The sequence below is a fragment of the Panthera leo genome, chromosome D3 (genome assembly GCF_018350215.1).
Source record: "Panthera leo isolate Ple1 chromosome D3, P.leo_Ple1_pat1.1, whole genome shotgun sequence".
Lineage (NCBI taxonomy): Eukaryota > Metazoa > Chordata > Mammalia > Carnivora > Felidae > Panthera > Panthera leo.
In genome coordinates, this window is record NC_056690.1 from 7222632 (window position 1) to 7246820 (window position 24189).

At 48.4% G+C, this 24189-nt stretch overlaps 2 protein-coding genes across 4 annotated transcripts; one reads left to right on the plus strand and one right to left on the minus strand.

The window, feature by feature from the left end:
- The first annotated feature begins 2711 nt into the window (after window positions 1-2711).
- On the plus strand, window positions 2712-19319 carry DIABLO (diablo IAP-binding mitochondrial protein). Its single transcript, XM_042909572.1, has 6 exons — window positions 2712-2915; window positions 3777-3903; window positions 7892-8023; window positions 9015-9125; window positions 9298-9394; window positions 18540-19319. Exons 1-6 carry the CDS (start codon window positions 2866-2868, stop codon window positions 18734-18736), a joined length of 714 nt encoding a protein of 237 aa, XP_042765506.1. The 5' UTR covers window positions 2712-2865; the 3' UTR covers window positions 18737-19319.
- Window positions 19140-23995, minus strand: B3GNT4 (UDP-GlcNAc:betaGal beta-1,3-N-acetylglucosaminyltransferase 4). Of its 3 annotated transcripts, XM_042909570.1 has the most exons (3): window positions 23320-23501; window positions 22926-23026; window positions 19140-20779 (listed from the first exon to the last, which is right to left on the minus strand). In XM_042909570.1, the coding sequence occupies exon 3, from the start codon at window positions 20769-20771 to the stop codon at window positions 19710-19712; it is 1062 nt and encodes a 353-aa protein (XP_042765504.1). In that variant the 5' UTR covers window positions 20772-20779; window positions 22926-23026; window positions 23320-23501; the 3' UTR covers window positions 19140-19709. The 3 variants fall into 3 exon arrangements, with proteins under 3 accessions (XP_042765504.1, XP_042765505.1, XP_042765503.1); XM_042909571.1 differs by lacking the exons at window positions 22926-23026; window positions 23320-23501 and adding an exon at window positions 23907-23995; XM_042909569.1 differs by lacking the exon at window positions 23320-23501 and having other exon boundaries at window positions 22926-23151.
- Between the last annotated feature and the right edge of the window lie 194 nt (window positions 23996-24189).

Consider the following 24189-nt stretch of genomic DNA (forward strand, 5'->3'; position numbering starts at 1 on the left):
TTATACTCGTATAGTTTGAGGACCTCCTGTATAAAATAGAGGATGCCTTTCTGTCAACCAGTGATCTAAAACAAAAAGGCAGTATGTCCACTTTCTCGGTGGGTCTTACTTCTAAATGAATGCATGTGAATTTCAAGCCACATAATGTTTCTTCGCTTCCGTTACTTCGTGGTGACCAGAGTCTGCAGAGGCTAGAATATTTAACTGCTCTGAGACGTCCATTTGAAGGACAGGAGAGTATAAGGAGACAGAGCTGAGCCTGCTCTCCTAGGCTCTCTTTTTCATCTGTTGCTGTGGTGTGGGGTGAGGGCATAAATCTTAGCCATACTTTCTTTCCTGTCACTAGGCAGGACACAGAAGCCCTTCAGATGACCAGTTCTCTGGGGGAGCAATTACTACTCGCTGGCTTCCTGGGCAGCTTGATAATGTTCTGCTCCTGTTTTCAGCCAGGCTGCGGCCGGGGCAGTGATTTGATAATAACAGACCCTGATTAAATTAAGGAGCCATTTGCTTGTGGATGATGATGTTGATAAAAGGGTTGATGTCCACACTCTCATCTATTTTTAAAGGTCAAAAAACAGTCTCTAATCACAAACTACAGCAAAAAGCAAAATAATCCGAAACAGTATAAAGTTTGTGCTTTCCCTTCGTTGTCCATCTGGGAAAGGGTCTGTTATTTGCTGACATCCTTACTGGCTGTTTTTGCATCACATTTGGAGTTGAAATTAGAAGTAGGCTCGTTGGGAAGGTGACTGTATCTCATCTCTAAAGTGCTAAACTCTGTAACTTACAATCAAGCACTCAGGGGCTCTTGGTTCTCTAAGCTCCTGTTTCTCACATACATGCATGCTCGCACTTACGTGTTTTTTCAGACAACAGCTTTTGCTTTAGGTGGAAAGTTGTAAGTGAAAGTTGTATATCGGTTCTTCTACTCTGAGACACAGAGTAGGACGGGGTTCCTCTCGATGTTGGTTAGAAAAGGATTTGCACTATATCCCACCCGCGGTGTTTAGAAAAGCAAGACAAGAAGGGACATGAAAAATCCCCTCGTGTACCACTTGCTCAGCCCGTCTGATTCGGGAGCTTTGCAGGCATCGTTAGAGCCCTGTGGGCTGTGGCCGTGAAATGGGCGGAGGGCAGGCAGGGTTGCCAGTGCCCCGCCTGGCCTGAGACGGGCCGTGCGCAGCTCCCTGATTGCTCAGGGACCACGGGGAGACTCTGATTGGTCTCTAGACCACACCTAGTTGGTGAGCGCAGCTGCTGCCTGAATATCCCACAGCTCTGCCGAGGCCACTGGAGTACGCACACGCCTGCCTTTAGACACCAGACCGGGAGAGGAACCGTGGAGCTGCTGCAGCGGAGGAGTTGTGGAAACTTTGCTGAGTGAGTAAAATGGGGAGAGAAGGAAGCTAGTGGCTGGGCCTGAGGGGAGGTTGCTGGGCAGGACAGCAATGGAGGTAAAGAGATTGTTGCCATTGATTCCATCGGCGGTGGAAGATAACAGGACTGGAGCAGATGCACAAGGGGACAATGGGAAGGAGATAAGCCCGGAATCAAATTGATGCCCGCTGCTTGGCACTTCTGCAACACTGGCCAGAAGGGCAAGCGTGCCAGGCTATAACGCAAAAGACTCTCAGACGGCATGTTATCAAGCCTTGGGGTCCAGGGAATTGCCGAGGGGCTTCAATGAGGACCTGCTGCCTTCTCCCACCCAAATGGGTCCCTCTCCTTTTCCCCTCCCAGGCAGCACGGGCAGCTGGGGCCGCAGCTTGAGTGATGGGAAAAGAAAGCTTTACTTCATTAGGCCATTAGCAGCACTCACAGCATTAAAAATGCAGGAGGTGGATGGGAAGAGAGAGCCAGGGATGAAGACTAATGCAGCAGCGGAGACTGAGAACAGACAGGCTTCTCTCTTCTCACAACCCAGATCCAGATTAGGAGTCATAGAACAAGGAGAACTTTTGGTTTAAAAGACTTCTATTAGTGTAAATGCAAAGAGGGCGTCCAGATGGTTGTTAGGGAGAAAGTCAGCACTTGGGGCTTTCTCAGCCTTAGGGCGGCATGTTTACTCTTTTGAGGGCCAGGAGCTAGCCTAGCCCCCCTGTATCCACATTGTCTATAACACCGCCCGGCTCAGCAGCGCTTGCGGAGTGGCCGATGGAGGGTGGGCTTACGGGGGGGGGGGGGGGGGGACCGTCTTTGCGCGCCCAGGGACTCCAGAGTGCCCCCGCCCCGCAGGTCCTCGGGCCTCCCGCTCCCTGCGATGCCGGCCTCGTCCACCATCCACGTGCTGCAGCTGCTGCGGGAGCTGCTGGCCTTCGTGCTCCTCAGCTACACGGTGCTCATCGGAGCGCTGCTGCTGGCCGGCTGGACCACCTACTTCCTGGTGCTGAAGTGACAGCGCCCGCAGCCCCGCCCCCCGCCCCGCCCGCCTCGTGCCAGCCCCCAGCGGCCGGAGCCACCGCGCGCTGCTCCGCCTCCTGCCGGACACATTCCACCCCCCGACGGAAGAACTCTGCGCCTCGCGCTCGGGCCCGGGCTGCCTCTCGAGGCAGGGCCTCGCCCGGGTAGGTATCCAACTTCCTCTCACGACGGCCGACTCCGCTCCGCCCGCTCAGCCCCCCCTCAGGCCCGGGGCCCGCCCAGTCCCACGCGGAAGCTGCGGCGGTTGGGCGCTCGTCGCGGTCGTTACTGCCGTTACCCTAAGCCCCGCCCCTTCCCTCCAGACTGTCCAATCCCAACTGTTCTCTCGGGCGGGGGTGCGGTCATGGGGCCAGGCCCACTCAAGAAGAGGCCGCGCCCCGTCCTCCGCTCACGAAGTGGCGTCACTTCCGGCGTGTGCGTCTGGCGTCCGGCCGCCGCAGGATGGCGGCTCTGAGGAGCTGGGTGTCGCGGAGCGTAGCCTCCCTCTTCAGGTACTTCTGTGGTCGGGTGCAAGGGCGGTGCCGCAGGGTGGGAGGCACCGCAGGGGGCGCCATGGCCGGGATGGCAGCGGCCGCCTGGGTGGCACGCTTTTGGCTTCTCGGCCGGGCGGGTCCCGGCGTCCCGCCCCTCTCAGATCCGAGGACCTCCTGACTGTTGCCCCGGGCTGGAGGCCAAGCCCGGGGTCTGTTTCTCGCTGACGGCTTTCCCGTTATTCCACTGGCCGAGTGCCAAGCCCCACAAGCTCGGGCTGGCTTCCTGGAGTGCCTCGGCCTGCCGGCGAGTTCCCGTTAGCCCATCGGAACCACTGGAGGGAGATAAGGGGAGAGGCCCTGGCGGGGGGCCGATCGTCCAAGGAAGTGTTCCCTGAGGGCAGGAGGGGAGTTGGTCAGTCCCCGCGCGGGCACTGCTGGGTGCGTCCTCTGCACACCGGGGAGCCCTTCGCGGCACCTGCGGACTCCAGCAGGTGTTGCCTAGCGGGGACTCTCGGGGACACCTGGAAACCTCAACCCGAGTTCCGGAGCTGAATGCTGCCCGCAGAAGCGTTTATTTTGGCCTGAGGTTTTTAAAAAGCTTTGAGACCGCCTTTGAAACTTCCATACCCGCCACCGGTTAAAGTCCGAAACCACCGGGCTCGCCTCCCCGCGCGGCAGCGGTTCACGGGAGTTGGGTAGCGGTTGCCCTTTCGATCGAGTCCTGGGCTGTCCAGTCCGACGCGCTTCCTCACGAGCCCTGTCATCTGGCGGGCCGACCCAGCGCCTCATTTTAGGCTCCTGCTCGGCCCGGTGTGAGTTTTCAGCCCCTGCAAACGAATTACAGGTTGGTAGTTACGCCTTATTAAATTTGACTTCTAGGTACAGACGGTGTGTTCCTGTCGTGGCTAACTTTAAGAAGCGCTGCTTCTCAGAATTGATAAGACCCTGGCACAAAACTGTGGCGGTTGGATTTGGCGTGACCCTGTGCGCAGTTCCCATTGCACAGGTAAAAATACTGTAGTGTCACTGTTTCTTAGTGTACTGTGCCCTCTTGAAGTCTCGGGGGCGGGGCGCACCGAGCCCTCAGACAAGGTCTTAGTTTGACCCAGTGCTCCTACCCCCATGCGACAGTTTCCTTTCTACCATACCAGCGTTATTTCTTCATAACTGAACAAATACATTAATACTCCCGTTTCAATGGTCCCATTTGGTAGGAACGGTATGTCAAATTGTACAAAGAGGGGAGAGGAATAAGACGAGGGTATTACAGTATCAACAGAGTAGTCTTTCATTCAACAAAAATTTATTGAGCAGCTTTAATGTGCCATTGCTAGAAATGTAAGAACAAAACAAAGTTCCTGCTTTCATAAAATTTACATTCTAGGGAAAAGGGGAGAAAATAAATATAAATGCCAGGTGATCGGTGCTGTGCAGGAAACAAATAGAATAAGAGAACAGGGAGTGCTTGGAGGGAGTTGTTTTGTTTTTAGGTAGGAAAGGGTAGCCCAGGAGGGCTATTCTCATAAGGTGATGTCTAAATAGGGATCAGAATGAGAAAATGAGCCATGGTAATGTCTTGGAGAAGAGTTTGCCAGGCAGAAGGAACTCTTGAGTACAAAGGGGTAGAAGCAGGTGTATGTCTGATGTTTGATGAACAGCAAACAGGTTAATGTGGCTGGAGTGGAATGAGAAAGAGAGCGTAATAGATGGGGCCAGAAAATTAGCTGAGGATCAAACTCAGCTTTTTGTCCTTTTTGGCATTGTAAGGCTTTAAATTGTATTCCGAAAAGGAAGGCACAGAGGATTTGAACACAAGGCTGTTACGATCTCATGTAAGTTTTTAAAGGCTGCTGTGTGGAACTAGGAAGACCAATGGGAGACTGTTGTTCTAGTCCAGGATTGGAGCAGGCTGGCAACAGTTTAGGTGGGGAGAAGTTGGACCAAACGCAGTCAGCATGAGTTGCCGATGGATTGAATGTGGAGTATATGCCAAGGTTTTTTATTTTTATTATTATTATTTTTTTTAATTTTTTTTTTAATGTTTTTCATTTATTTTTGAGACAGAGAGAGACAGAGCATGAATGGGGGAGGGGCAGAGAGAGAGGGAGACAGAATCAGAAGCAGGCTCCAGGCTCCGAGCCATCAGCGCAGAGCCCGACGTGGGGCTCGAACTCACGGACCGCGAGATCGTGACCTGAGCCGAAGTCGGACGCTTAACCGACTGAGCCACCCAGGCGCCCCGCCAAGGTTTTTTAAAAAGCCTAAGCAGGGGCACCTGGGTGGCTCAGTCGGTTAAGCATGACTTCGGCTCAGGTCATGATCTCACAGTTCCTGAGTTCGAGCCCCCCATCGGGCTCTCTGCAGTTTGTGCAGAGACATCTTTGGATCATCTGCCCTCCCCCTGACCCCTCCTGTGTTCACGTTCTCTTTCTCCCTCTCAAAAATAAACAGTAAAAAATGAAAAAGCCTAAGCCACTGAAAGAATGGAGTTGCCATTTATTGGAGTGGAGGGGAGTGGGTTTTGGGAGGATGAAATCGAGAGTTTTGGAAGTGACAGTCTGAGATGTCTGGTAGACACCTAGGTGCTATCAGGCAGACAGGTGATATGGAGGTGGCGCCTTATTAAAACCATCACTGGTTGTGCGCTTTTTGGGAAAGAGCAAACCCCATTTTGGCAAGATATTTCTGATACTGACGTGTGTGTTTATCACAACAAGAAGATTGATTTCACTTCCCACACGTCCTTTCAGCATCTTCTGAGGCTTACTCCTGAGACTGCACCTTTTTGTTCCTCGCGCCAAACCTCATCTCTGCTTGCGAAGCATTAATCCTAAAACCCTGACTTGAACACTGGCCGTTTTCTGCCATAATTAAGACAGCCTTCCTTCCTTCCTTCAAAAGGGTATTTTGGGTCTGTCCTTTCTCAGTTCATACACCTCTCTTAAGCCCCAGTTACCTCAGTCCCAGGCCACATGGCAGGAGCCTCTGGTCCTTATCCGTAGGAATGGCAGTTCCTTTTCTGTTCTTCAGAACCTGCAGTGGCTCTCCATTGTGTGCCCCTGCACTCGAGTGTCCTCGCTGGTCTCCCCTTCCTTGTGCCGTCTGTTGTAACCGGGCTAGATCCCTAAACATCCCCCGCATGCAACAGATGTATTCTTTTCTCATTATCTCTTCTTCCCTGGGCTGCCTGACAGTTCTCATCCTAGCTGTCTCAGGCCCAAGTACCACCTCACTTGAAAGCCTTTCAGAGTTTCTGGCCAACAGTGATCTCCCTCTTATCCCTTGTGTTGTACATTTTGATATTTGGTGATAATCTATCTGGCGCTCGCCTGAGTCAGCAGAGCATAGTGGAAAGGGTACAGACTTGGGTGCAGATGTGGTTTGAAGTCTAGCTATGTGGCTTTTGGGGAAAGTTTATAAAACTATTCTGAGTTTTCATTTCCCCATCTGTAAAAAAGAAGTGATAATACGTGGACCGTTGTAAGGAACAAATGAAACGCATTGTAAAGTGAATCGTGAAGACGTAAGTTAGAATATACAAAAGTTAGCTTCCAGTGAACAGTGTATATTCTTCCCAGTCTTTCTAGCCCCTGAACGGAAGGTACATAAGGAATACTTATTTGATTGAATGAAAGATAAATATGGTAAACGAAATTCTGGATTTGTTCATGTGTCAGAGATAATTCTTGATGGCTACTTTCAATGGGCAGCGGTTCTCTGGGCTTACACTCTAAATAGCAAAAACAAGACAACACAGGATTGAAGGAATTGGTTTCTTTGTTCTGATACGATCAGTGCTCTGTTGAGGAAGGAAAAGGCAGAGTCAGGGATGACCCGAAAGTAAAGCGTTCCTATGAAGCCTTTGGTAATTCAGCGTAAAACAAAGAGCATCTTTCCAAACGTTCACATTATGCCACTTGGCTTTTCAGGAAAGACATTCGTACAGTAACAGCTTTTTTTTCTTCGTAAACTTGAAAATCTTCTCCAGACATATTTTGGTTATTGAGATCAGGTACTAATGTTGGTCTTTTTTTCTTTTTCTTTTTTATTAACGTTTATTTATTTTTGAGAGAGAGCTCAAGCGGGGGAGGGGCAGAGAGAAAGAGGGACAGAGGATCCAAAGTAGGCTCTGCGCTGACGGCAGCGAGTCCAGTGTGGGGCTCGAACCCACAAACTGCGAGAGATCATGACCTGAGCCGAAGTCAGACGCTCAACCAAGCCACCCAGGTGCCTCTGTAAATCTTTCTTAAAAGAAAAGTGGCTTAACACAAACTTTGCGAAAGCAGGGGAGACCTGTGTTTAGTTAAGGTGGCTACATTACCTTAACTCTTGAGAAGTTATATTGGCTTTTTTTAAATAATAACTGAGGTCAGAGTGAAGAGTCCCCAAACCCCACCCAAGACTCTACTGTTCATTCTGCCCAGAATTGCTCTCCCCCATCCGCCCATTTACTTAGACTCTGCTTAATTGTCATCAACTCTGTGAAGCCTTTTCTAAGCTCTTTTCATTCAACATAGAAGAGATTGTTTTCATGTGTGTGCCCCCACTGTAGCTTGTATGGACTTCTGCCACAACTCCGTGGTACTTGACTGCATTAATTTCTCAAGTTCTCTGTTAGCCCCGGCTCCTCCCCTTCCCCATCTGAAATCTTTGAGGACAGAGAATATATCCTATATGTCTTCATATCCCAGGTATCTAACACTGTGTTCATGAATGAATCACAACTTTCTGAAATTTGTTGGTTATAATTACTAGACCTACTTCATGTAAAGAAGTGCTTGGCTTTTTGGAGCAGAGCATAAAGAATAAAAGTGGACAGAAAGCATACTCTGGAGTTATTTCCATATATTGTCTTTATTAGCCCAAGTAGAGCCTAATGAGAAAACAAAGAAGCAGCTGCAGTGTGACCAGTGTTTTTCACTTGGCTATCTATGATGAAATTCTCGGTTGGAGCTTTAGGTTAGAAGTTGAGTGAAAATGTTTGTGTCTTTCAGAAATTGGAGCCTCATTCTCTTAGCAATGATGCATTAATGAGGAGAGCTGTGTCTTTGGTAACAGATAGCACCTCCACCTTTCTCTCTCAGACCACGTATGCTTTGATTGAAGCAATCACTGAATATACTAAGGTAAGTGTCCTCTTAAGTTTTGATTGTCTAAACCAGGGGTTAGCAAATTATTGCTCGTAGCCCAAGTCTAGCCTGATGCCTGTTTTCGTAGTTCTACTGAAACGTAGCCAGTCTCATTTGTTTTTATGTTGTCTATGACTGTTTTTGTGAACTGAATAGTTTTAACAGAGACTATAGGGCCCACAAAGCCTAAAATATTCACTCTCTGGTCCTTTACAAAAGTTGGCTGAGGCTTCGACCTAAGTCAGTGGTGTTTAGACTTTTTCCAGGAACTTTTTTTTTTTTTTTTTTTTTTAAAGTCTTTAAATACAGCATCGCAGTAGAAGACCAGAGAACAAAGCTGATTGGGTTCAGTTAGGGGCAAAGGGGTGCAGAGTCTAACACTTGCAGCACCAGGGGCTTCTCTGTGGGAATAGTTTCAAAACCACTAATCTGGGGCGCCTGGGTGGCGCAGTCGGTTAAGCGTCCGACTTCAGCCAGGTCACGATCTCGCGGTCCGTGAGTTCGAGCCCCGCGTCAGGCTCTGGGCTGATGGCTCGGAGCCTGGAGCCTGTTTCTGATTCTGTGTCTCCCTTTCTCTCTGCCCCTCCCCCGTTCATGCTCTGTCTCTCTCTGTCCCAAAAATAAATAAAAAACGTTGGAAAAAAAAAAAAAAAAACCACCACTAATCTGAGCTAATAGGTATCATTTATAGGTTTATTATGCCTTTATTTGTTGGCAGCTTTCCCCCTCAGCCTTCTGGGCTTTTCTTCTATGTTGTATTCTCTGTGTGAATTGCTAACAATCTTTTAAAAACACAAAAGTGGACTAGTGGGTACACTCGTGTCCTAGAATAATGCCTTTACCTCATACAGTAGTGCGATTTCAGTGAGGTGGAAGGAGTGAAGAGCTGGTTGGCTATAACAGGACTTTATTTCCTTGAGGTGTAATTCTCACTAATCCTAGTATGTCTCACCTATTTTACTCACACTTATTTATTCTATATTTGTAGGCCGTTTACACCTTGATTTCTTTGTACCGACAATATACAAGTTTACTTGGGAAAATGAATTCACAGGAGGAAGATGAAGTGTGGCAGGTGATCATAGGAGCCAGAGTTGAGGTAAGAAAAAGTTATTAGACATTTCAGTATTAGTGCCCCTACCTCATTCTGGTATCTAAATTAGTAAATTAAGGTGTCTAACCAGTAACCGTTCTCTGAATCTACTACTCTAAGTCCATTTTAATGTGCTTATGAGCCTCTCGTTGTCTGAAGTGCTGTGTTTAATTTACAGATGACTTCAAAGCAACAAGAATACTTGAAGTTGGAAACCACTTGGATGACTGCCCTTGGTCTTTCAGAGATGGCGGCAGAGGCCGCATACCAGACTGGTAGGTCCCAGTTTTCACTACCAGTGTGCCAGTTGAGTTTTCATCTAGCTGTAAAAAGAGGGATTTAGATGAGATAGTCTAAGGCCTGTGGCTCTGACTGAAAAAATGTCTCCATCTCCATTCGCCAGGTAGTCTGTGTCTAGAAAATGGTGCAGCTGCTGCCAATTAGAAAATGATTGTGTCCAAATGGTTTTTAGGCTTTTTTTTTTTAAATGTTTGTTTATTTTGAGAGAGAGCACAGGGGAGGGACAGAGGGAGAAAGAATCCCAGGCAGGCTCCGCACTGTCAGTGCAGAGCCGGATGCGTGGCTCAAACCTTGAGATCATGACCTGAGCCCAAACCAAGTCAGGATGCTTAACTGACTGAGCCACCCAAGTACCCCAGATTTTTAAGCATTTGTGTTTTTTGTGTGTTTTTTTTTTTTTTTTTTTTTAAGTTTATTTGAGAGCGAGAGAACAGGAGAGAGATAGAGGCAGGGAATCCCAAGTAGGCTTCATGCTGTCTGTGCGGACCAGATGCGGGGCTTGATCCCACAAACCGCGAGATCACGACCTGAGTGCGCATCGAGAGTTGGACGCTTAAGCAGCTGAGCCACCCAGGCACCCCAAGCGTTTTATTCTTTTCATAACACCGATATTTATGAATAACTAGTCACAGAGGGACACAGTTGGAGGAGACTTGAGATCATCAATCTGTGTGAACCTTACTGAAACCTGGAATCCTAGTCAGTGGCGGAGCCCAGACAAATTATTGAGTATATGTTGTAAGTATTTTATAGGCACTTTCAATTTAAGGAACTTGAGGATGATCTTTCCCACTTTACAAATGAAGAAAATGGGGAGAGAGGGTTAAGAAACCCGTGGGGTAAGTAAGCAGCCAGACTGGGATTCAGCCCAATTCTAATGCCTCCACTTTTGTATCCCATTCACCAGGATGTTTTTTGACCCTCACTATCCATCCAGTGGGCTTGAGCTGGATGTTTTTGAATTTAAAATATTTTAAATAAAACTAGTTTAATCTTACCTGAATTCGTTTCAGACTAGAAGCCTAGGGTCAGCTCTTTTGTTTTCTGACTTCGGGATAACAAACTAGGGGCTCTGGTGCCATATCTTCAAAAAAAGCATATAATATATGTTTGGTTTTTTTAATGTTGATTTGAGAGAGTGCATGAGCAGAGGAAGGGCAGAAGGAGAGAATCCCCAGCAGGCCCCTCACTGTCAGCACAGAGCCCGATGCGGGGCTCAATCACGAGATCGAGACCTGCGCCGAAATCAAGAGTCACCTGCTTAACTGACTGAACCACCCAGGTGCCCCACAACATATGTATGTATTTTTTAAAGTAAAACAAAAAAGAATTGTTAGTGAACTAAAAGCAGGATTGGAATGAAGAGTGAAACAGCAACTACACGAAAGCAGCACCAGAGCGGTGCCACAGCAGAGGTGGGAGATGTGCAGTGAGCAGGGAGATTTGCTGAGGTGTTACAGCATGAACATTCCCAGGCAACCTTCATCATCCAGGCAGGCTTAGATTGAGCTGGAGAAAAGGGAAAGTGTAAGCATTATCTGGAAAAAGACCTTTTCATAAAACTGATTAAAAAGGCTCACAATTTAAAATCATGGCAAAAAGCTCAATATGAAATATACAAAGAATCCTAAAAAAAACTATAAGAATCAGTCTTATCAGCAATCCTAGATGCAAGGTGACAAATCAATAACCTAGAATTTTATATCCAGCCAAGTATTATTTCAGATATAAAAAGACTCAAAAGTTTACCAACCACATATGCTTTCTGGAAAAACTGCTTTGTAAGTAAAGAAATTAGTTTAAAAAGGAGCAACTGAGATAAAAATAATGAAAAAAATTTAATAAAACTTGTCAAAATTTGAGGTTTTTTTTTTTTAATGTTTGAGAGTGAGAGAACACAAGCAGAGGAGGGGCAAAGAGAGAGGGAGACACTAAATCCAAAGCAGGCTCCAGGCTCTGAGCTGTCAGTGCAGAGCCTGACACGGGGTTAAACTTATGAACTGTGAGAACGTAACCTGAGCTGAAGTTGGACGCTTAACCAACTGAGCCACGCAGGTGCCCCCTGAGTGTTAAATTTTTTAAATCAGTTCAGGGAAGAAGTGAAAGCATGCTAAGAAGAGATAGACATTGGCTTACAACAAATGAAAACTTGATAAAGATTTAAAAGAAAGAAAATGCGAAGTAAATAAAGGAACAAGTACCAACATCAATAATTGCAATAGCTAAGAATATGTTCAAAAAAAATAATCACAGCAAAAATGATTTACAGAGATACCTAAAACAAAATGTATAGGAAGGTTGAAAGTTATAAAAAGCTAAACTGAGCCATTATTAAGAAAAAGAAAGCTATCCCAAAAAGCTCTAGCGGAGCGATGTCAGAATCCGAAAAAGGATTCAAGACTAAAGGCATTAAAGCAATCCAGAAGATATCAGTCATTAAGCAATTGCCTGATAAGGAATTCAAAGTGATTGTCATAAACGCACTCACTGGACTTGAGAAAAAGGGGATGCACTCAGAATTTCAACAAAGAGAAAATCTAAAAAGAACCAGAGATAAAGAATTCAGCAATGGAAATAAAAAATACACGAGGGAATCAACAGAAGGTGAGAGGAGGGAGAGGAATAGATCAATGATCTGGAGGACAGGGTGATGGAAAACAAGCTGAACAGCAAAACGTAAAAATAGGTTAAGGGTACTCGGTGACTTTATCAAGCATAATGACATCCACATGATAGGGATCCTAGAAGGAGAAGAGAGAAGACGGCAGAAAACCTTCCTAATCTGGAAAAGGAAACAGACATTCAGGTCCAGGAAGCATAAATAGCCCCTAACAAGATGAACCAAAAGAGATCCACACCAAGATATACAATTAAAATGGCAGAAAGTACGGGGAGCCTGGGTGGCTCAGTCACTTAAGTGTATCTGACTTTGGCTCAGGTCACGATCTCGCAGTTCATGATTTCAAGCCCCGTGGCGGGCTCTGTGCTGACAGCTCAGAGCCTGGAGTCTGCTTCAGATTCTGTGTCTTCCTCTCTCTGCTCCTCCCCCATGCTTGCTTGCTCGCTCACTCTCAAAAATAAACAAACATCAAAAAAATAATAAATCAGCAAAATAGTTACATGCAAGAGATACCCCATAAGGCTACTAGTTGATTTTTTCAGCACAAACTTTGCAGGCCAGAAGGAAGTGGCACGTGCTGAAAGTGCTAAAAGGAGAAAATCTATGACCAAGAATACCCAGCAAGGTTATCATTCAAAATATAAGGAGAGAGAGTTTCCCAAACAAAAGTTAAAGGAGTGCATCACCACTAAACCAGCCTATGGGAAATGTTAAAGGAAATTCTTTAAATGGGGGGCGGGGGGGGGAGGCCATAACTAGAAGAAAATTATGAAAGGAAAAAATGTCACACGTAAAAGCCAATATATAGTAAAAGTATTAGATTATTCACTTACAAAGCCAGTATAGAGGTTAAACCACATAAGTAGTAAAAATTGATAGAAAAATGAGTCAAGGGATACACAAAAAGATGTGAAATGATATCATATACGTAAAATGTGGAGAGAGAGTAAAAATTTAGTGCTTACAAACTTAAGAAACCAACTTAATATAGACTCTGATGCATATAACATGTTATATATGAACCAAATGGTGACCACAAATCAAAAACCTATGATAGATACACACAAAAACAACCACTAAAGAAAGCCATCAGGGGCACCTGGGTGGCTCAGTTGAGCGTCCAACTTCAGCTCAGGTGATGATCTTGCAGTTCGTGGGTTCAAGGCTTACCTCAGGCTCATTGCTGTCAGCGCCGAGCCCGCTTTGGATCCTCTGTTCTCCACTTCTTTCTGCCCCTCAGCCTCTTCCACTCTGTCTCTCAAAAATAAAAATTTTTAAAAAGCCATCACATTCACAAGGGAAGAGAGCAAGAGAAGAACTATAAAAACAACCAGAAAACAATTAACAAGATGGCAGTAAGTACACACCTGTCAATAATTACTTTAAATGGAAGGGGACTGAGTGCTCCAAAAGACACAGAAGACCCACTTATGCTGCCTACGAGAGCTTCGCTTCTGACCTAAACACACGTACAGACTGAAAGTGAAGGCATGGAAAAACATATGCCATGCAAATGAAGTGGGGGGGGTGGGGGGGAAGCCAGGGTAGCAATACTTCTATCAGAAATAGACCTTGTTAATTTTTTTTAAGTGTGTTTACTTTTGAGAGAGAAAGCATGAGTTGGGGAGAGGCAGAGAGAATCCCAAGCAAGCTCCACATGGTCAGCACAGAACCTGATGTGGGGGTCAAACTCATGACCTGAGCCGAAGTCAGACACTTAACTGACCAAGCCAGCCAGGCACCCCCAGACAAACAGACTTTAAAACAAAGCCTGTAGCAAGAGACAAAGAAGGATATTACATAAAGGAATCAATCCAACAAGACATAACAGTTAACGAATATGCACGCAACATAGCACCTAAATACATACATCAAATATTAACAGACAAAAAAGGGAGAAATTGACAGTAATAGAATAATGGTAAGGGATTTTAACACCCCACTTACATCAGAGGATAGATGATTCAGGGGCGCCTAGGTGACTCAGTTAAGCATCTCTTGATTTTGGCTCAGATCATGATCTCACAGTTGATGAGATTGAGCCCCATGTCCAGCCCTATGCTGACAGCACGGGGCCTCCTTGAGATTCTCGCTCTCCCCCCCCCAACCCCCAAATAAATAAAAAAAAAAAAAAAAAAGAAGGATAGATGATCCAGACAGAAAACAGTGGCTTTGAACGACACATTAGACCACACGGACCTAACAGCTAAACACACAAAACATTCCATCACAAAACAGAGTATACAGTCTTTTCAAGTGCACATGGAACATTCTTCAGGACAGATCACATGTTAGGCCACAAAACTAGTCTCAGTAAGTTTAAGAAGATTGAGATCTTATCAAATATCTTTTCTGACCCCAATGAATTGAGACTAGAAATCAATTTCAAGAAGAAAATCTGGAAAAATACACAAATACATGGAGGCTAAACAACATGCTACTGAACAAGTGGGTCAACCAAGAAATCATAGAGGAAATAAAATACATGGAGAGAAAAGAAAACACACTGGTCCAAAATCTTTGGGACTCAGCCAAAGCAGTTCTAAGTGTACAGTAATATAGGCCTCACTTAAGAAATAAAAAAAAAAAAAACTCAAAAAAAACTAACCTTACACCTAAAGGAGCTAGAAAAAGAAGAACAAATAAAACTTAAAGCCTAGTAGAAGGGAACAAAATAATAAAGATTGGAGCAGAAATAGGAAATTTAAAAAAAAGGAAAGGTCAATGAACCCAAGAGCTGGTTCTTTCAAAAGACAGACAAAAATTGATAAACCTTAGACTCCTAAAAAAAAAAACAAGAAAAAAGGACTCGGGCACCTGGGTGGCTCAAGTCTTGGGTTGATGGGTTTGAGATCTCACAGTTTATGGGTTTGAGCCCTGCGCCAGGCCCTGTGCTGACAGCTCAGAGCCTGGAACCTGCTTCAGATTCTGTGTCTCCCTCTCTCTGCCCCTCCCCCTGCTCGTGCTCTGTCTCCCTTTCTCAAAAATAAACAAACATTAAAAAAATCAGAAATGGAGAATACCACAGAAATACCACATACCGATACCACAGAAATACAAAGGATTATAAAAGATTATGAAAAATCATATACCAACAAATTGGACAATCTAGAAGAAATAATAAATTCCTAGAAACCTACATCTTCCAAAAGTGAACGAATAAAAGATAGAAAATTTGGGGCGCCTGGGTGGCTCAGTTGGTTAAGCGGCCGACTTCGGCTCAGGTCATGATCTCGCGGTCCGTGAGTTCGAGCCCCGCGTCGGGCTCCGTGCTGACAGTTCAGAGCCTGGAGCCTGCTTCGGGTTCTGGGTCTCCCTCTCTCTGACCCTCCCCTGTTCATGCTCTGTCTCTCCCTGTCTCAAAAATAAACGTTAAAAATAAATAAATAAATAAATGAATGATTAAAAGATAGAAAACTTGAACAGAACAATTACTAGTAATGAAATGGAATCAGTAATAAAAACTCCTGGGGCACCAGGGTGGCTCAGTGGGTTAAGCATCGGACTCTGGATTTTGACTCAGGGCATGATCCCGCAGTTCATGAGATTGAGCCCCACAATAGTGGAGAGCCTGCTTGGGATTCTCCCTCTCCCTCAAAATTAATATTAAAAAAAAAAAACAAAACACAAAAAAACTCCCAACAAAAGTCGAGGGCCAGATGGCTTCACCAAATTGAATCATACTAAACTTTTAAGGAAGAGAGAATACCTGTTCTTCTCAAACTATTCCAAAAAATAGACGAAAATTTCCAAATTCAGCCCTCCCTGATACCAAAACGAAAGACTCTGCAAAAAGAAAACCAGAAGCCAGCAGTACTTCTGAGGAACATAGATGCAAAAATCCTCAATAACAACATTACAAAAATCATTCATCAAGGCCAAGTGAGCTTTATTCCAGGGACGAGAGGGTTGTTTGATATTTGCAAATCGGTGTGATACTTCACATTAACAAGAAGAAGGATAAAAACCATATGATCAACTCAATAGATGCAAAGAAAAGCATTTGATGAAATATGACATCCATTGATGATAAAAACTCTCAGCAGAGTGGGCTTAGTGGGAGTATCCCCAAATACATTAAAGGCCATACCTGAAAAGTCCACAGCTAACTTCATCCTCAGTTGTTTAAAAAAAAGATTTAAGAAAATTTACAATTGCACCCAAAAGAATAAAATACCTAGGAATAAATTCATCCAAGGAGGCAAAAGATGCATACTCTGAAAACTATAAGGCATTGATGGAACAACAAACTGAAGACACAAATATTGGAAGGAAATGAACCAAAATGCTAATATAGTTTGGATGTTGGAGTAATGGGTGATTTTTAAATTATTTTATAATCAGTAAATATTCAACACTAACAAAAATATATCATGAAAATGTAATAAAGCAAAATTGAGATTTACAAGGAAAAGTTACGTTTTATACACATCTCAGAGACTCCCAGATCAAGACTAAAAAAAGTAAAGCTGTGAAGGGTTGGAACAATGATTTTTAAAAGCTTCATCAAGTATACGTAGTAAATATAAAACTTGGCCCCCCTTCCAAATACATTCTTCTCAAACAAATAGAGCACATACAAAAATGGATTTTACGCCAGGTGACAAAGCCTCAGCCAATTCCCTCTTACCCCCTTCTCTGACCAAAAATCAAAATAGAAATGGAAAAATATTTGAAACGGTGATGACAAGTGCAGTATGCAGCAGACAGAGAGAGTTGCAGATAAAGTAGCTGCTAAAGAGACCTGGGGCACCTTTAAAGAGGTATGTCGTAAATTCAAAGAACAGCCATGAATGACAGGGAATATTCAGTGTACCGAGTACTGAAAATGAAGAAACTGAACTTGTAACCCATTTAGAAATAGGGGACTGTACACCCAGTGTAGAACAAATGAAATAAAAGGTGTAAGAAGATAAAAATAATCAGAAAGGCAAAATCAGGGTGCCTAGGTGGCTCAGCTGGTTAAGCACCCAACTCTTAACTCAGGTCATGATCTCACCGTTTATGGGTTCAAGCCCCTCAGACTCCTGGCAGACAGTGTCAGGAACTTGCTTGGGATTTCTGTCTGTCTCTCCCTCTCTTTCTGCCTTCCCCCGCTCATGTGCTCTCGCTTTCAAAATAAAAAGAAAAAGGGCAAAATCTGGTTCTTAAAAAGAAAAAAAATTTTTTTGGCAAGTAGGACTTTTTAGAAGGCAAAAGTAACATTAGAAAGGGCTGTTACAGATACGGAGGGTTTTTAATTGTATCAATATTATAGTCTTTATGGAAACCCCACATTGGCCAAAGAAGTAAAGAATCAAAATAGAGCCAATAACCATAAAGGTTGAAACAGTATTCAAAGACTCTGTGTCCCAAAAGTGGACACTAAACCCAGCTGTTTTGTGGGATAGCTTTATCAAATCTTTCAGGAACATATCCTACGTTACAGAAAGTGTATCAGTACACAGAAAATGATGGCAAGCCTCCCAACCGTTGTATAAAGCTGGCCTAGGCCTGATCCCAAACTGTACTAGGCCAGTACCGAAACAAAAAAAAGAACTATGGTCAGTATCACTTAAGAATATACATAAAAGTAAGATCTAGCCATTTACTGCAAAATACAAAATACTTCAACACTGGGAAAAAAAAAAAATCAATATAATTTCCTACTTGAGATTATCTACAGTAGATTAAAGGAGAAAAGCCAGCGGTGTAATATCAATATAGGCCCCAAAAGCCTTCAGTAAAATGTAATACCCATTTATGATTTCAATCCCAGTACAGTTATGAATACAGTTTTATTAACATGATAATCAAGGTTAAGTACTCCTACTTAATGAACTATGAGAGGCATTCCCATCAAGGTCAAAATAAGATGCTTGCTATTCTCCACTAACTTTTAACATTGTGCTGAAGGTTCTTATTAATACAGTAAGGTAGAAAAGAACCACCCAGATCATCTATAGATGAATTGATAAGTGTGCATATCTGTATGATGAAATATACTAGTAGCAGGTAAACAGAATGATAGAGCCTGAAAACATGTTTAAAGAAAAAGCAAACTTGCAAAATATGTTCAATAAATACCTTTTGTGCCATTCTATAAAGTAGCAAAATATTTCTCTGTGCATCCCATATGTACAAAAGATGCGAAAGATGCTCATTAAACTTCCAGCAGAGGTTATCTCTGAAGATTAGGTAGGCTGACTAAAGAGATCTTTGACACTTTAATGAGCTATTAATTTGTCAAAAAGAAATGTGTTACTTGCGTAAATTCATAAGATGTCTAGACTAAGAGCTGTGTAGCTGTAGAGATGGTTGTAGTAATTATGAATAACGAGGGCGGATGGCTGGAGAAGTATGCAGACCTGAACGTGGAGACAGTTCTCTGTGGTGCAGAGAGGGAGGGCAGGGCGAGTCTCCAAGAGGAGCTCAGACGACAGGGAGCCCCAGGCTTTCCTTTTTGCCACCGCGCCTTCTACCCTTCCGCCATTCAGCCTAACCGTGCCATCTCTTGGCAGGAGCAGATCAGGCCTCTATAACTGCCAGGAATCACATTCAGCTGGTGAAGTCCCAGGTGCAGGAGGTGCGCCAGCTTTCCCAGAAAGCAGAAACCAAGTTGGCAGAAGCACAGACAGAGGAACTCCGTCAGAAAACTCAGGAGGAAGGGGACGAGAGGGCGGAACCGGAGCAGGAAGCCTACCTGCGGGAGGATTGAGTGCCTGAGCTGCCCAGCCTTCGTCCGTCTGAGTCGCCGGCTCCGCCCCGGGGCCACGATCCGCTTGGCTCTCTCCGCACAGAGAGGAGTCAGCAGGTCCTGCCCTGGCCCATCGGGCCAGAGGCCATAGCTGTCAGTGCCTGACCCATTTCCCCACGGACCTGGTTCTTAGCCCTGAGGCACCGCGCGCCCTGTTTAACATTTGACCACCACCACCCCCCCCCACCCCCCCAGCTTTCCACCCAATCTTTTTACCTCCCACCCAGAGCATCTCAGCAGCCTGGCCAGAGAGAGGGTCCTTCTTCCGTCCTGCCCGCAAGTTCAGTAGCAGTTTAACCTGTTTGCAGTCGTATTCGCATTTTCAAATCTGATTTAGTCTTTGCTCCCTCCATAGGGACGTGAGTTTTTGGGGGAATGGGGAGCCTGTTAAGATTTTTTTTTTTTTAAGTGTTTCTAATCCTTTCTGTGATCTGGCCCCTTTGCCTGTAAGGACACCTGAGGCCCAGGAGCCAAAAGTCCATTTTTCTTAAGGAGCTGAATGCAGAGTGTTTACCTGGTGCTCAACAGGACATATTCCAACACACGCCTCTTGTTTCCTTCTTCCTGTATCTGAAGGAGAATAGTTTTGTTTTTTGCACTTCAAAAAATGTCTGTATTCTGGGGCCCTGTGCAGCCTCCTTTGCCTCCCAGCCTGGCAGAGCCCCTAGGGGGTCCGGGAACCACCGCACCCCCACCCTGCCACGAGAATTCTGGCAGCCTCTGCTATGCCGAACTTTGCTCCCATTCAACACATGCCGGTACAGGTCAGCCAGGGGTCAGTGTTTTTAATCAGTTATCAAGGTCTGGGTGGGGGTTACAAAAATGAAGAAATGAAGTCAGCATTTCCCATAGACCCTCAGGTCAAGATTCAAGGTTCTCACGTGTCCTCATGATAGGAAAAATCAACACTGGGTCCACTCACTCAACCCACCCCTCAGAGTTGGGGCAGAGGGGCTGCTGCACACCTGAGCCCCTCATCCGTCACCAGCGCCCACATGGTCCACATCTCCAGGGGGCTGAGGCGGTGCACGAGCAGGAGCCCCCTGTACAGGCAGGGGTCCAGGGGGTCCAGGGGCCGCCGTATGCCAAATGTCTTGAAGCCAGCGTGGTGCACGGGACTCACCCCCAGCTTCCTCAAGCACATGCCCACGAAGACGTCGTCGATGGGGAAGAGTTCAGCCTCCTCCACGGCTGCTTGGAGGCGCTGCACGGTGGCTCGGGACATGACGTAGCCCCCACCCCCGGCGTAGGGTGGGTAGTGGCGGGCCCTGTACATGGAGGGGGGGATGAAGTATTTGACCTTGGTGTTCCTGTTGGGCAGGGCCTGGCGGATGACATCTCCCACCAGGAGGTCCCGGGCCGGGTCCCGGCCCTCCAGGAACTCCAGCACGTTGGGGACGTGGACAAAAACGTCGTCATCTCCCTTTAGCATGAAGTGGGCCTGGGGGCAGGCAACTGCCACCCAGCGCTGCAGGTGCAGCTCCTTGAGCGTCAGGTTGAAGAAGTCCTCGGCAAAGTCCCACTGCAGGATGTCGTCGAACTCCCGGCTCTCGTAGGCCAGCAGCTGGGCTGGGGGCGCAGGCCCCGCCACCCCCAGGAGGAACACCAGTTTCAGCTGCCGACCCCTCGCCCAGCCCCCCACCCGGCCCCACGTGCTGCGGATCGCGGCTCGCCGCTCCACGTGGCCGGGCTGCGACTTGATGGCCAGGAGCAGAAAGGTGTCATCCGAGCAGCCGGAAGGCTCCAGCAAGACGGAAAAGTTGCGGCAGTGGCGATAGGTCAAGAAGAGGCGGTGGCGGCTGGGCAGAGACAGGGAGACGTTAGCCACTGTGCGGTTGGGGAGACACTGGCTGCGGCGGGGCCCCGGGGGAGCCCAGAAGGGCTGGCGGGCCGTGGGGCCCCCCACTGGCTTGGCCTCCTTCTTCAGGAAGAGCAGGCAGCTGAGCAGCAGCACAGCCAGGCTGTACAGGACCAGCCAACCCAGCCTGCGAAACATGGCAGGTCCTGCAAAGAGAGAGCCGTGTGAGCCGCCAGCCACGTCCCCGGCCGGCCACCCACCCAGCAGCCGAGTCCCTGCCGGCCTCCCTTCCATTAGCTCTTCTCGGTGTCTCCTGTGCCTCCTTCCAGAGTCCCTCTCCCAGGGGACAGGTAGGCACACCTGCTGTGCCAGCCTTTGCCTTCTGCTGTCATCAGAGGGCTCTCGGGTCAACTTTTTCCCCAAAAGGACTTGCGTTTTTTTTTGTGTTTTTTTTGTTTTTTTGAGAGCAAGACAGAGCAGGGGAGGGGCAGAGGGAGAGAGAATCTTAAGCAGACATCATGCTCAGCTCAGAGCCCGACATGGGGCTCCACCCTGGGATCACGACCTGAGCCGAAATCAGGAGCTGGACACTGAGCCCACCGAGCCACGCGGGCACCCCCGACTTGCAGCCACCTTAAAACTGAGGCACCATGGAGTGGCCTGGCTGGCTGGCTGAGTCCCAAGAGCGTGCGACTCTTTTTTTTTTTTTTTTTTAACGTTTATTCATTTTTTTGAGACAGAGACAGAGCATGAGTGGGGGAGGGGCAGAGAGAGAGGGAAACAGAATCCCAAGCAGCTCCAGGCTCTGAGCGGTCAGCACAGAGTCCTATGCGGGGCTCGAACCTACGGACCACGAGATCATAACCTGGCCGAAGTCGGACACTCAACCGACTGATCCGCCCAGACACCCCACAGCATGCGACTCGAGTTTGAGCCCCGAGTTAGGTGTCAAGATTACTTAAAAAATAATAAAATTTAAAAAACTGAGAAACCATGAGCACTTGCAGCATGTCCCAGGAAACTCAAGTATCTTATAAAAATGGCACGGAGCTAGTTTCCAGTGAAATACATTCTAAGCATTTAGGGCCCTTGAATCTAAAGTCAAACCATTTCCCCTGAAATAGTGTGCACCGTGATCTGCTGGCGGCAGGCCCTGTGCAGGATGTCGCAGAGATGACCGAGGTGCTGCCCCAGGGCCTTTGCTCCTCCAGAGAAAGGGAGCCACAGGGACCCCAGAATACACCCTTCAGGTCTGTCTGAAGCTTCTTTCCCCAGTTTCTTGGAAGTTTCTTCTTTCCCCCAGGTTTTTGGGGGGAGTTACTTAAAATGGGGTTTTAAGAAAAAACCACTTGCACAGCAGAGCATGAAAGGAGAGCTGGAGCTCTGCCTCCCCCGTGGGGCCCCTCTCCCGTCCCTTTAAGCTCTGCTCTTCTCCCAGCCAGTATCCCAGCGATCCAAAGAGAAGGCCCAGAAACGGGAACTAGCAGAGTAACCTGACCAAGACCAAGTCAAGAGCAGCACAGCCAGGCCTGGGGCCCCTCGTCTTCACTTCCACTGCCACGCCATCCTGGTCCTACAGGCCTACACCTCTATCCAGTCTGCCGGCATCGGCCTCATCCCCGTCGTCCTGCCGCCGCGGCTGCCACAAACGCATCTCTTCCAGCCGCTAGGGATGCAGAGGCCGGCAAGGCAGGCAGGGCCACAGAGAAGAGACAGACCAAAAACCAAAACCAATACCCACTCGAGACGGTGCCGAGAAGAAATTAAACCAGCGTAAGGGAACACAGTGACTGGGGAAGATTATCTCAAACTGCAGTAGCTGAGAAAGCTCTCCTTGATAAAGGACGTTTGACTTCAAGGGTACTTATTTTGAGAGAGCGCAGGCACACAGGCGGATGGGGAGGGGCGGAAAGGCGGAGAGAGACTCTCAAGCAGGCTCCCCGCTGCCAACGCAGACGGGACCTGACTCCCGGCTAGATCTCACCAGGGTGGGATCAGGACCTGAACTGAAACCAAAAGTCAGGCGCGTAACAGACCGAGCCCCCCAGGCACCAAGACAAAGGACATTTGAACAAGAACTGAACGCAGCGAACCACAGAGATCTGGTGGGAGAGTGTGCCAGGCAGAGTTAAACAGAGCTCCGGGAGTAGGAGCAGTGAGACTTCTCTGAGGACGGGAGTGTCCTGTGGCTGGAGTATTAAAAGCAAGGAGGAAAGCGGAAGAAGGTGAAGCCAGAGCACGGGAAGGCATACATAAAAGGGCCATCGTGAGGCAAGGGGGGAAGCTTGGGTTTATTGTTATCCTCGGTAGAGATCCACTGGAGGATTTAGCAGAGGTGGTGACAGAATGTACCTCGTGTGAAGGATTCCTCCTGCTGCGGCTTAGATGATGGGTTTTGTAAGGAGACAGGAAACCGGCTAGGAAACTGTTGCGCCGCCAGGTGAGCTACGCGGCTTTCAGGCGGGGAAAATGACTCTCAGGTGTGGGCGATGAGCCCGGGGCCGCGCCGGCCCCGTCGGCTGAGAACTCAGGGCGCAGGGCCAGCGGTTTGGTTCCGGAGGCCGGTGCGCCGCGGCCCCGCTCGCCTCGGCCCCCAGCGCTCCCGCTGCGCGCGCACACACCCGGGCTCCCCCGCACGCCGGACCACGGGCAACTCCCGCCCCGCCCCGGCCCGGAGCACGGTCCCCCTCTCGGGCCGCTCCTCTGCTCCCCACCCTACACGCTACTGTGAATCCTGATTCAGTACCTGCGAATGTAGGTCTCCTTCCAAACCGAGAGCCCCCAAGAGCCTGGTTCTTAACCCGGCGTGGGCTTCAGCGAGGGCACAACCCCCACCCCCGCAAGTGTCGTGCTGAGTCCTGAGGGTCTGCGGTTGTTTCTGGGGTGACAGCCGCCTGGGGTCCTTGGGGCTCGGCGACCCCAGTTCATTCTTTCCACGCCGCGGTCTCTAACGGGCTGTTGTGGGGGCCGTCGGCCGGCGGGGTCGCCAGAGCGAGGAGCGGGGGGGCCCCGCGGCGGACGCCCCTCCCGGGCCCGAGGACCCGCGGCGGCGCTGCCCGCTGAGGCTGGCCCGCTCCACAGCGCCCGGTTCCGGCCGTCCGGGCCCCGGCGGGCCAACAGCGGCCGAGGGTCTCCGGGGCAGCAGGAGGCCGCCTGGCCCCGACGGTCCACGGCGGAGACGACCCCGCCGCCAGACCCGGCGTCCTCGCGGACGCGCCGGGGTGCAGAGGCACGGGCAGCCCCGGCCCTCTCCGGCACGGCGAGACACCCCTGAGCCCGCAGCGCGGCCCCAGGCGCCCCCGGTCCCGCACAACCCGCCCCCCGCGGACCTACCTGAGCCGGGACGCCGGGCCAGGCACGGGCGTGGAGCTGGAGCGGCCGAGCGCGGACGCGAGCTCTAGCCTCGCACCTCCAGCCCCGCTCCGCTCGGCCGGTGGGCGGGGCCCGCTTGGGCAGCGGGAGAGGCGGGGCTTCGGGGCCGCCGCGGGGCCCCGCCCCCTCCGGGCTCCGCGCCCCCTCCCGGCTCCGCGCACCCGCCGCACACCTGCGGCCGCGGAGGCCGCCCCGCCGCCCCGGCCCACCCCCCGCTCCCGGGCGCGGCGGCCACACGGACGCG

Bases quoted from the DNA above. Each gene is read 5' to 3' on its own strand.
- DIABLO (XM_042909572.1), top strand. From the start codon at position 2,866: ATGGCGGCTCTGAGGAGCTGGGTGTCGCGGAGCGTAGCCTCCCTCTTC. The intron at 2,916-3,776 runs GTACTTCTGTGG...TTTGACTTCTAG, and splicing joins AGCGTAGCCTCCCTCTTCAG to GTACAGACGGTGTGTTCCTG. The intron at 8,024-9,014 runs GTAAGTGTCCTC...CTATATTTGTAG, and splicing joins CAATCACTGAATATACTAAG to GCCGTTTACACCTTGATTTC.
- B3GNT4 (XM_042909571.1), bottom strand. From the start codon at position 20,771: ATGTTTCGCAGGCTGGGTTGGCTGGTCCTGTACAGCCTGGCTGTGCTG.